This window comes from Python bivittatus, unplaced genomic scaffold (assembly GCF_059951505.1).
Source record: "Python bivittatus isolate LINGU-HERP-01145 unplaced genomic scaffold, Pbiv_v1 ctg000730_np1212, whole genome shotgun sequence".
NCBI lineage: Eukaryota > Metazoa > Chordata > Lepidosauria > Squamata > Pythonidae > Python > Python bivittatus.
In genome coordinates, this window is record NW_028277109.1 from 634,768 (window position 1) to 646,772 (window position 12,005).

At 57.5% G+C, this 12,005-nt stretch overlaps 1 protein-coding gene across 1 annotated transcript in view; it reads left to right on the top strand.

Annotated features, from left to right (window-relative positions):
* LOC103061011 (H-2 class II histocompatibility antigen, E-S beta chain-like) overlaps nt 1-9,405 on the top strand; it is a 64,570-nt gene extending 55,165 nt beyond the window's left edge. The window contains exon 6 of the mRNA XM_088129047.1: nt 9,271-9,405. Within this exon, the coding sequence (XP_087985173.1) occupies nt 9,271-9,284 (14 nt within the window). The 3' untranslated portion in view covers nt 9,285-9,405. The remainder of the gene's footprint in view (nt 1-9,270) is intronic.
* The last annotated feature ends 2,600 nt before the right edge of the window (nt 9,406-12,005 follow it).

The window sequence follows — 12,005 nt, forward strand, 5'->3', positions numbered from 1 at the left end:
TCTTTCTTTTCCTTGAATAGCCCTGGTGCCGCTATCTGGGATTGAGTCGGCTCAATAACCTCTGCAGGTTTTTATCAATAAGATCCCACAGGGCTTCCAGTTCTTTAGGCATCATAGAATACATCTTTTTGCTCAGGAATTTAGCCCCGGGTTTGATCTCTATGGCACAGTCACTTGGCTGATGGGGGGGTAGTTGGTCCGACTCCTTTTCATTAAACACCGCTTCCAAATCTCGGCGCTGCTCGAAACTAAGTCGAACCCTCAGTTATACTCCCACACTCACTGCAGCCACCTCTACCTCTGATGACTTTTTGGCAATCCCTCTCACTTCCGTACCGTCCCCTTTTGGAAACTGTAAAGTGCCCTCATCCCAATCCACCTTGGGGTTCCTCCTTTTCAGCCAATTCATCCCCAAGATTTAGGGATGGGTTTCCATGGGAGTCACCAGGAATTTTATAGTCTCTCGGTGAGTCCCCATCCTCAGCTCGAGTTTCTCCGTACAAAACTCCACAGGACAACACCCCCCGCCCCACTGAGGACCCATCCAACTGAGAGAATATTACTGGAGTTTTGAGTCTGTTCACCCTCAGTCCCAACCTGTGAACAATCATGGGATTTATTAGGCAGCGGGAACACCCCAAGTCTATGAGACCCCTCAAGTCCAACCTATGGTTTGTCCTCAACACCCTCAGCTTCACCCAGATCTTGATGGGACTCACCCCCATTTCTTCACTCTCCGACTCATCCCTGGATCAATCTTCACGCCCTGGGAAGGATGCCTGCTTTCGGGCATGTATTAAAGCAGGTAATTTTAGTTTCCTGCCGGCTGTTCCTCTCCCTCCAATGACTCGAACTCTGGGGTTCTCTGAAGCCCTACCTCCGTACTGGCAGCTGTGGTCTCCTTTTTCCCCGGTTTCTGAGGCTTCGCCAGCTTCCTCTCCGACTTCTTCCCTCTGGTGTCTGATCTCCCTTGGGGGCAACCTACCGTGAAATGATCCAACTCTCCACACTTGAAGCACACCCGGCAACCTTGTTTCCCATCTTGGGTGCTCTCTTTGGGTTTGGTCCCGACCTTCTTGGCTCCCAGCTCCGCTGTCAACAAATGGGTTCTTGCTGCCACTGTCAGCCACTGCTCTTCAACCTCCCCTGCCATAGCAATCCACCCATTAAGGGTCTTCGGATAGCCCCGATTCATCACATACTATAATAGATTGGGTTGCAAAACCTGCTGGAAGAACTTGATGAGGCGTCCCTCTGGTATGTCCGGGAGCTTCTGAGCTAGACTCTTGAACTCAAATACGAACTCGGACACCGTCCTGGTTCCTTGCCTGAGCCATTCCAGATCCCTTTGCGCTTTCAGAGCAATACACGGGTCTTCAAAACGCTTGCACAGGGCGTCCATGAAGTCGTCCAACTTTCCCAGCGCCGGATCTTTTGCGCGATGCATCCTGACGACCCACTCTGCCGCTGTGCCCTCAAGGTAACTTGGCACGTAAGAAATCTTCTCAGTTTCACTGGGAAACAAAGCCCCATATCCTTCCATGTAGATCCACAGGGTGAGAAAGCAGGCCAGTTGTTCGGCATCTCCTGCGAATCTCACGGAGATCTCCCGTTGCTGCATCAGGCTCTTCTTCATCCGTCTGGGTGCATAGTCCTCTTCTTCTTCACTGGACGTCTGACTCTTGGCTGATCTCTTGCCCACTTCTGACAATCCAGGTGTTACTGCCGGTTCCCTGGCTAGGGGCGAGAGGCCAGCCCCCAGCCCCCGATCCAGCACAACTCTCATGTATTGGACTTCCCTCAGGGCAAGTTTTTCCCCATCAGAAGTCCTCACAGGAGTCTTAGCAAATTGTAACGATCTGCCACTCCCAACTCCCAACTTCAATAACTCTCCTTGCAACCAGTAATGATTCAAAAGAAAGTTCATTTATTGAGAACAAGTGTACAGCTCCAAAGCATTGCTAAGACTGAGCCCGCACACGCCAAAAGTTGCTTTTACCCTTTTTCTCTTTCCCCCTTGCACCCCCTAACCTCCCAGTCTTCTCACATTCGCTCATTGGCACGACCTCGAGCATTCCTCGGTCTTTGATAACAGCCCATCTGCCTCTAATGGTCATTTCTTCCGTTCATCCTTCCAGATCCTTCCAGCAGCCCCCCCCCAAAGGGGGGATGCTGGAAGGATCTGGAAAGATGGATGGAAGAAACCGAAGCAAGCAAGCAAGCTGGCAAATAATGTGGTTAATGGATTGCAAGGATTCTGACAACACCCAGTGTTCGGGCAGCTGTGAGCCCCTCCGCGGGAGCAGAACATCTTCATTTTCAGGAAAGCTTCTTCCATTGCCGCAAAGCTCCTACCACGAAGAGGTTCTCCCGGCATCTGGCTGGAATCTGCATCCCCCATCGACAGCCCTGCCCCATCTTCCGCAGGAGAGACCCACATATCCTGGGAGAGGCTCCCCACCATCTCCTCTCCCCATGCCTCCCACCTTCCTTTCTTCTTCGGGGTCCCAATTTTCTCAGCTGCTGTCCTCCAGACATCCTCGGGCCTGTCCACTTCCCTCCGAAGATGCCACAGCCGATCAGGGCACTGAGCAGAGCGGACCTCTCTCGGCTTGACCCGAGACTTCCGTCCTAGCAGCTGAGGATCACATTGGCTTTTTCCGTAGCTGGGTCACCTTTGTGGCTCGCACTCAGCTTGTGATTTGCCGATCCTAGGATGGCCAGCATCATTCACGTGACCTGTGGTGCACGGCTGAGAGTCCACACTGCCCATCAGGTGGCACCAGAGCACGGAGGCGCCAAGTCCCCCATAGCCAGGGAGGACCAAGGAAGCAAGAACAATGCAGACTCAGGAAGGCCTCTTTCATGCTTATTGGAGGCAAACGCAGAACCTCAGCCATGGCTTCCCACCCGGCAAGCGTTGTCTGGCTTCTTCCAGGTTCCTTGTCCCCGAGGCCGAGTCGCCCTGTCTAAGATCACCTGCCAAGGCACTCGCCTTTGGGCTCTTGATTTCTTCTGCCTTCTTTTCTTTCCATTGTGAGATTTGCCCCGTTCGACAGAGAAACTCTCGTGACACGTGTGGTTCACAAAGAAGGTTTACTCATGCGTAACGTAGTAGTCACAAGCAAAGCCAGGACTGGCTTGGTACAATTGCATCACTTGTTATATTCCCCCCTTCCCGCGCTTTTTCCCGCCTCGTGATCGCGTTGCGGCTGTGGGCTATTAGGCCCCCCAATGTCCCCCCTGATCGTTCATGATGGCAGGGTCGGTCAGAGTCCATTGTCCTTGATTGCCAGTCCCCCTCCGGCTGGGTTGGCCCCTCCCTGCTACGTGCAGACCCGCGGGTTCTGTGCTGCGTTGCGATCTTGTTTCGCTGCCCTGCGGCCCCGTTCCTTGCTTGCTCGCGCCGTTATCAGTTCATAATTAAAAGCTTCCGCTGCGGTTTTCCTGTTTAGCTGGCCGCAGGTGGCTCGTTAATTAGCGGCGCTTTCGGTTCCTCTTTTCCCCGCTAGCTACCGCCGGTGGATTCCGCGTGGTCTGGTTGCGAGCTTCCCTGCAACCCCGTGCTTCCCTGAAGCCTCGTGCTGACCGAACCTGACATGCCGCCCCCCTGACGACAACTCCCCCTCCTCGGTCCTATTTCGGCTTCCCGGGGTATTTACTGTAAAAGTCCCGCACTAGGTCCGGCGCCCTTATGTGGGTTTTACTCACCCATTCGCTGTGGGACTTGGGGAAATGTTTCCATTGCACTAGGAGCTGGGTCTGCCCCTTGTGCCTCCGGGCGTCCAGTATCCGGTTGATTTCGAAATGCTGCTCCCCCCCGACCATGATGGGTGGTGGTACTCCCTCCGCCTTGTGCCAGGCGTTCCCCGGCTGGTGCAACTTTAGCAGGCTGCAATGGAACACCGGGTGGATCTTCCCGAGGCTTTTCGGGAGCGTCAGCCTGACGGTCACCGGATTGATGATCTCCGAAATGGGGAACGGCCCCACAAACCTCGGGCTGAGTTTTTTCGATGCCTGGTGCGTCTTTAGGTTTTTGGTTGACAGATACACCTGGTCCTCCACTTTCCACTTTTCCTCGGGGAGCCTCTTGCGGTCCGCGTGCTTCTTGTAGTCGGCTTTGGCTCTTTGCAATGCCGCGTGCGCCGCTCGCCGGGTCTCGTCGATTTGGGCGAACCAGGCGTCCAGGGAGTTGATCTGGGATTCCGGCTGAGGCAGCTCCGGCATGGGGACGAAATCTCTCCCGGTGGCTACTTTGAACGGAGAGAACCCGGTGCTCTTGTGGACGGCGTTGTTGTATGCCACCTCCGCGAATGGTAGTAGCTCCGCCCAATCGTCCTGTTGGTGCCCCACGTAGCAGCGCAGGTACTGTTCGAGCCCCCCGTTCAGGCGTTCCGTGGCTCCGTCCGTCTGCGGGTGCGCCGCGGAGGATAGGGCTTGTTTCGTCCCCACCCGCTTCAGGAACTCCCGCCAGAACCGCGCGATGAAGTTGCCGCCCCGATCGCTGACGATACGTCGAGGTGCGCCGTGGAGTCGGTAGACATGTTGCACGAACAGTTTCGCCAGCCCCTCGGCCGTGGGGACTCGCCGGCACGCTACAAAGTGCGCTTGTTTGGAGAATAAGTCCGTGACCACCCAAATGGCGGTCTTCCCCTTACTCTCCGGGAGCTCCACTATGAAGTCCATGGCGACCTCTTGCCAAGGCCCGTCGGGTTCCGCTACCGGCTGGAGTAGGCCTCTAGGTTTGCCTTTGGCTCCTTTCGCTGTTGCGCACACCGGGCAACCCCCCGAGTACGCCTCCACGTCCTTCCGGAGCGTGGGCCACCAAAACTGCCGCCGGATTAAGTGGAGTGTCTTTACGAAGCCGTAATGCCCCGCGCTCCGGCTGTCGTGGGCTCTCTCCATGACCTCCCGTCGGCAACCCTCGGGCACGTACAGCTTTCCTTCGTGCCACCACAACCCCTCTTGGCCGGTTAGCGCCTCTCGGTTCTGCTTGAGCCAACCGTCCCGCTCCGCTGCCTCCGCGAACCCTTGCCTTACTTCAGACGCCGCGTCCCGTCGCTCCCCCTTGCTCTGGCTTCGGGTCACCGCCTTTGCAGCCAGCCTGCTGGCGGGGATGACGGAGTCCACGATCTCCTCCCGTAGGCTGGCGTGTTGGGGCATGCGAGACAGTCCATCCGCTAAGAAGTTGCGCTTCCCGGGGATGTGTTTCAGTGTGAACCTGAACCTCCCGAAGTATTGGGACCACCGTGCCTGTTTGGGGGATAGCTTACGCGGGGTCTTCAGGGCCTCGAGGTTCTTATGGTCCGTCCACACCTCGAACGGTTCAGTTGCCCCCTCCAGTAGATGCCTCCACGTGGCCAGCGCCCACTTGACCGCGTACGCCTCTTTCTCCCACACCATCCACCTCCTCTCTGTCTCGGTGAATTTGCGGGAGGCGTAGGCGCACGGGTGGATGGCCCCTCCGGGCTGGGTTGGAGCAGGACTGCTCCCGTTGCCACGTCTGATGCATCCACTTGGATTATAAACCGCCGGTCTGGGTCGGGATGGCGCAGGATCGGCTCCGCGGTGAACCGCTGTTTTAGTTCCTCAAACGCCCCCTGGCATTCTGCAGTCCACGCGAGTGCCATGCTGGGCTTGGGGGTTTCCCAGTGCCCTTGGTTTTTAGCAGGTCGGTTAGGGGAAGGGCGATTTGGGCGAAGTTCGGGATGAACTGACGATAGAAGTTCGCAAACCCTAGGAAGCTTTGGAGTTGCCTCCGGGTTCGCGGCGCTTCCCAGCCCAGGACATCCCTTACTTTCGCCGGGTCCATCTCAATTCCCCGGCTGGATATTCGGTAGCCGAGGTAGTCTAGTTGCTCTCGATGGAACTCGCATTTTGAGAGCTTTGCGTACAGCTGTGCCTTCAGCAGTCTCTGGAGCACCGTGCGCACCAGGCTCACGTGCTCCGCCAGGGTCTCGGTGTAGATGAGGATGTCGTCCAGGTAGACCAGGACGCCCCGGTAGAGTAGGTCGTGCAGCACCTCATTAATTAGCTGCATAAATACCCCCGGGGCCCCTTTTAATCCGAACGGCATCACGGAAAACTGGTAGCTTCCGAGCGGGGTGTTGAACGCCGTCTTCCACTCATCTTTTGCGCGGATCCTAACTCTGAAGTAGGCTTCGCGCAAGTCCAGTTTTGTGAACACCCTCCCCTTCGACAGATGCGACATCAAGTCCTTCATGGGGAGGGGGTATTTGTACTCCGTGCTGATTGCGTTCAGCCCCCGGTAGTCTACGCACATACGGAGCGAGCCGTCCTTCTTCTCCCGGAATAACACCGGGGCCGCTAATGGTGACTTCGCGGGTTGGATGAATCCCCGTGCTAGGTTCTTGTCTATGAACTCGCGCAGGGCTCCCATCTCCCTCCTCGACAGGGAGTACATTTTTGGCTTAGGCAGGGTTGCTCCTGGCTCTAGCTCGATGGCGCAATCACTGGGCCGGTGTGGTGGGAGCTGGTCAGACTCCTTCTCCCCGAACGCTGCCGCCAGGTCTCGATACTGCCTCGGGATTCCGCCGCCCGTCGGGGGTTCCCCGGGTCCGGCCCCTCGCTTTGCGGTCGCCTCGCCAGTCGCCGCTGCCTCCCTCGCCTCGGGATCGTGGCGGGTCTCCGGGGTCCCGGCGCTGCTGCTGCTGCTGTTGCTGTTGCCGCCCGGGTCTCGGGCCCCATCTGCTCTCGCCCCGTCTCCCGGTGTCCCGGACCCTCCGCTTGTCCGCCGGTGGTTGCGGCTGCCTCCGTCTCCACGGCTCGGTCCCCTCTGCTCTCGCCCCTCGCCGGTCTGTCGACCCCGAACCGCACTGCCTCCGCCGTCCAGTCGACTCGTGGGTTCCGCCGCCGCAGCCACGCCAAGCCGAGTACCACCGCGTAGTCGGCCACCGGGACCACCACGAACCTCAGTTCTTCCCGGTGACTCCCGATCGTCATCTGGACCGGCTCGGTGTAATACTGAGCTGGCCCCCCTGCCAGCGTGCCATCTAACTGGCTGAATGAAATGGGCTCCCGGAGGCGCCTCAGCTGTAGCCCGAGCCCCGAGACCACCACTGGGTGCATCAAGCAGTGGGTGCAGCCCGAGTCCAGTAGCGCCCGTAGCTGCGCCTCCCCTCCGGATCTCACCCCCCGGACGTGTATCCTCACCCGGAACGGTGGGCAGTCCTCGTCTCCTATTGGGTCCGCGCGCCTCGACTCCCTGCTCGCACTGGGACGCCGTTCAGTGCGAGCGCGCCTCGTTTCCCGCCGGCTCCGAGTCCTCTCCGGAGGATGCTGTCTCCGGGGTCGACCACCCCGCGCGTCCTTTCTCGGTCACCGCCGCCACTGCCCCCTTCCGCGGTCGGTCACCGGTCCTTTTCCCGTTCGCACGCGGGGTTTTGACTTCGGGCCGTGGTGGGGCGCCTTCCCGCTCCGTCGGGCACTGCGCCGCTCGGTGGCCTCTGCCTCCGCATCGGAAGCACAGATTCGGGGCTCTGGTCGCCTCTCGCCTCCCGGTGGACTGCCGTCGACCGCTCCATCTCTCCTCGGGGGTCCTCTCCCTCGGCCGGTCCCTCGTCTGGTCCCGTCGTCTTGTGCTCTGTTGGATCTGCCGCCACGCCGATTCCGCCGTTCCGGCCAGCCAGATCCAATCCTTCACTGTGGCCGGGTCGTCCCGCCCCAGTGCCCGTTCCAGGATCTCTGGGTTGAGTCCCCTCTTAAAATACTTCACCTTCAGGGACTCCGGCCAGTCCGCGAGCTTCTCGGCCAACCTCCGGAACTCCAGGGCATATTCCGATACCGATTTGCCCCGCTGCCTGAATTGTAGGATGTCGTCCTCCGCCCGCTTGGCGCTCAATGTGTCCTCGAATCTGTCCCGGAGCGCCTGCATGAAGTCCGGGAAACTCCGTAGTTCCGCCGCGTTGGCATCGTACAGCCCGATCACCCAGCTGGCGGCTTGGCCATCTAGCAGCTCGGCCACGTAGGATACCCTGTCCTCGTCTCTAGCGAATAGGTGACCACCCCTCTGCATGAACCCCCTGACGTGCGTCAGAAAGTGCGGCAGCTGTTCGGGGTCCCCTGAGAACTTCCCAGTGATACCTCGAAGTCTCAGGGCGTCTGCCGCCCGTTGGTCCTCCGACCGGGGCGCCGTGGGTGGTGCCGGCGGGGGTGTCGGACCGCCCCCCCTGTCGCTCGCCTCCTCGTTCACCGCCGGTGGCCCCACTCTCTGTAGTAGGGTCTGGAGCATCGCCTCCACGGCGTCTAGGCATCGCTCGACTCTCTCCTCTAGTCGGGCGAATTTCTCGCTCCACTCACGGTTCCGGAACCCCGAACCCCGGGTCATCGTAACGCCCGAATCGTCTGGTCCTTGGTTCACGCCCATCGACCACTGCTCGGATGGAGTGCGCCCGGCCCTGGCCGCTGCCCCGTCGCTCCCGGGCGGCTCCGACCGCCCTTCCGCGAGCCTGGATCCCTCGCGCTCCAGCTGACCCACGGATTCCTCGTCGCTGGTCATGCCTGTATTGAGAAAGAAAACGCTCCTCGGTGGTACCGGGTAGCGCTGACGGTGAGTCCTGGCTTTATGTGAGATTTGCCCCGTTCGACAGAGAAACTCTCGTGACACGTGTGGTTCACAAAGAAGGTTTACTCATGCGTAACGTAGTAGTCACAAGCAAAGCCAGGACTGGCTTGGTACAATTGCATCACTTGTTATATTCCCCCCTTCCCGCGCTTTTTCCCGCCTCGTGATCGCGTTGCGGCTGTGGGCTATTAGGCCCCCCAATGTCCCCCCTGATCGTTCATGATGGCAGGGTCGGTCAGAGTCCATTGTCCTTGATTGCCAGTCCCCCTCCGGCTGGGTTGGCCCCTCCCTGCTACGTGCAGACCCGCGGGTTCTGTGCTGCGTTGCGATCTTGTTTCGCTGCCCTGCGGCCCCGTTCCTTGCTTGCTCGCGCCGTTATCAGTTCATAATTAAAAGCTTCCGCTGCGGTTTTCCTGTTTAGCTGGCCGCAGGTGGCTCGTTAATTAGCGGCGCTTTCGGTTCCTCTTTTCCCCGCTAGCTACCGCCGGTGGATTCCGCGTGGTCTGGTTGCGAGCTTCCCTGCAACCCCGTGCTTCCCTGAAGCCTCGTGCTGACCGAACCTGACATCCATTCCTTCCCCACAATCTCTCACACTGTGTTTCCTGCAGACTCTCCAAAAAACCCTAATTCTCACTGAAGGTTTTACTGTATATTGTATTTTTCTTCACCATCTCTTTTTTTCACAGCACTCATGAGTTAATCCTGCTATCCCTTCCTGCTCTCAGATGCAAAATCACTGAAGAATTTCAGCACCTGATGGATTTCTGCCTTTTTTGCAACCCTCCAAGGATGCAGCTTCAAGACTGGTGAGAGGAGGAGAATCACAGCCTGGACCTTCCCTTGCTGAGTCCCACCAGCTTCCTTTCAGGGCCTCTCTGACTTTTGAGGGAGGGGGAAACGGGGAGGGGGTGGAGACCATCCAGCCTGCCCCCAGGAACTCTTGGCCTGCCTGTTGCGCCAGACCCCCCGATTTCTCCTGCTCAGCACAGACCCCCCCCTTTCAGAGCAATGGCTGCAACCCACGAGGTGTCCACGTGGAGCACAGCCTGCTGGGACCGTCACTCGCGGGTCATGCTGGAGGAGGCAGTGGAGGGGGTGTCCCGGGGCTTGCCCTGCTGGCAGGGAGAGGAGCAGAGTGGGGCGTGTGGAGCTTTGCTCCGCCCCGGACATTGGGCACCCCACTCTCTTCCAGGCAGCGGAAGTTGCATCAGAAGAAAACTCGGAACCAGGTCTCTGAGATACAGAGCGGGCCGCCAGGCCATTAGAGAAATTCAGCTGGGAGTCCCTCTCAGAGCCAGCCTATGAGAATGCGAAGCAGGGATTATGCAACGTGAAAAATAACGGCGTATAACAATATTATTGCTAAGCAAGTCGTAAGGAAACAGACACCAGGGAGGAAGGCCAGGATCTCACTCTCCTTTTTATGCCCACAGCAAAATCTGAGCTCTAGTTTTCACCTTTTTGGACTAGAAGGAACCCATTCATCAGATCAGTCAGGCCACTGAGTGCTCAGCTCCTCCTCAGTAGCGCTCCGAGGGCAGTCCGGCCGGAACGGCTCAACATCTGGTGTGAGATTGCCAATAACGTTGTGTTTTCTATTGTGGCTTTCTTGGTGAAATCCAGGGGAGGTTTAGCACTGGCTTCACCCACACTTACTGTGTGAACTGTTCCCTTTGCTGCTGACACTGAGTAATCCTCCAGCTCCAGCATCTTCCTCTACTGCTGCTGCCCGATAGAGGTGCCTGCTGGCTTTAGCTGGGCAGCTGGGACGGCCTGCATGCGTTGGGTGATCTTGCAGGGAACGCATGCGCCCCCAGGCCCCTTTGCTCCTCCTTCCCAGGAACACCCCACCACCACCACCACCATGGGGCAGCACAGCAGGACATGGGGCAGGGGAGTCATGGTCAAGTGAAGTTCATCTGGTGACCTTGGTTGCACCATTTAGGGTTGAAAGTTCACCTGGCAGTCAGTGAAAATCCCACCACCGGGATGGGGAAATGGCTGCTGAATTCTGGGATGAGTGGGAGTGGACTCTCCAAACGTCTGCAGACTATGAATGACCTTCTCAGAATTTACCCCTGTAAGAAAGAGCATCACGTTTTGGGAACAGCAACACTCAGAGGGAAGCAACGGGTTGGGCCAGATGAGGGTTTCATCTGTTTAACCTCTGAAGTCCGACTCCAACGGATGGGCACTGAGGACTGTCCTTGGCTCCAGAGCTGAGGACCACGCCAGGCAGTCTCCTTGGCCAGAAGAAAAAAGGGTGAGGATTTCATGTGCAACAGCATCTTTCTTCTGCCGCTTCATCAGCCAAAATATTCCCCTTTTCTGTACAGAGCCAAATGTTGTGTTTTGTGCTGTTTGGCTAATTTATAATGTAATATGTTGCATGAATCACAATCATACAGCATACGTTCAGCCACCGAAATGAGTGCCCTGGCGAGAAGGAAATGCCCTTCCTACATCAGCCGCGAAGGGAGGGGGGGAGGGAGGACCTTCCATTCAGAAGAGGAACGCTCTCAAATCCCTTTCTAGAACACCACTTAAAAACAAATGGAATAAGTCCCTGTCTAGTTATGCCTGAGGTGTGGGAAAAAATTAGCCTGCTTCGCCTTTTCCTTCCTCACCCCTGGCACGGTTGAATCTTTCTGGTGCCTGCTGGTAAGTGCCACACGAGAGAGTTTGCCCCCAGAGGGTCCCTGCTGCTTCTCCTCCCAGCTTTACTCCCTGCAGAAACCAGGGCAGGGATATTCTCGGGGCCCGGAAGCCAAGGCACATTTCCCCCACCAGCACCACCTGCCACGGATAATGCAGGCAACCGGGAGACTCACGCTCGTTGTGAGAATGAGCTCCTCGGGATCTCCCTTCCTGCCCTGTTGGCAGACCTTTGGCTGAGCCACCTCCGTTCTCACTGCATCTAAACCCCGACTGTGGGAGAACTTTGGGAGAGCCTGATTCTGCTTCAGCCACAGCTGGTCTTCTGCAGGTGGGATAACCAGCAAAGGTGAGTTGCTTTGTGGCCCATTAAGGATTCTCCTTCCAAGCGTTGGAGGGAGGCATTGTAAGGAGAGATCTGTCACTGGGGGGGAGAGGGAAGTGGTGAGGGGCCAGGAATGCCTGAAGACCTGATTCTACCCAGGAATGTCCATTTAGGGGATCTTAGAAACGAAAAAGACCTTCCCCTGCCTTAGCAACAGACCACAGCTTGTAACCACCAAAGACCCAGGGTTTCCATCCTTCCCAGGACTGTGTGCTGCTTCAAAGATGTTGATTAAAGTAAGTTTTGACCAAAGTGTCCCTTCAGTGCAGCACCCTGGATCAAAGCTGGACACTGGACATTTACAGGGATACATTTTCCTACTCCTGTTCTTACACGACAGGCAAGGGAGATGTTTGGATCAAAATGCAAGAGAGTCAAACC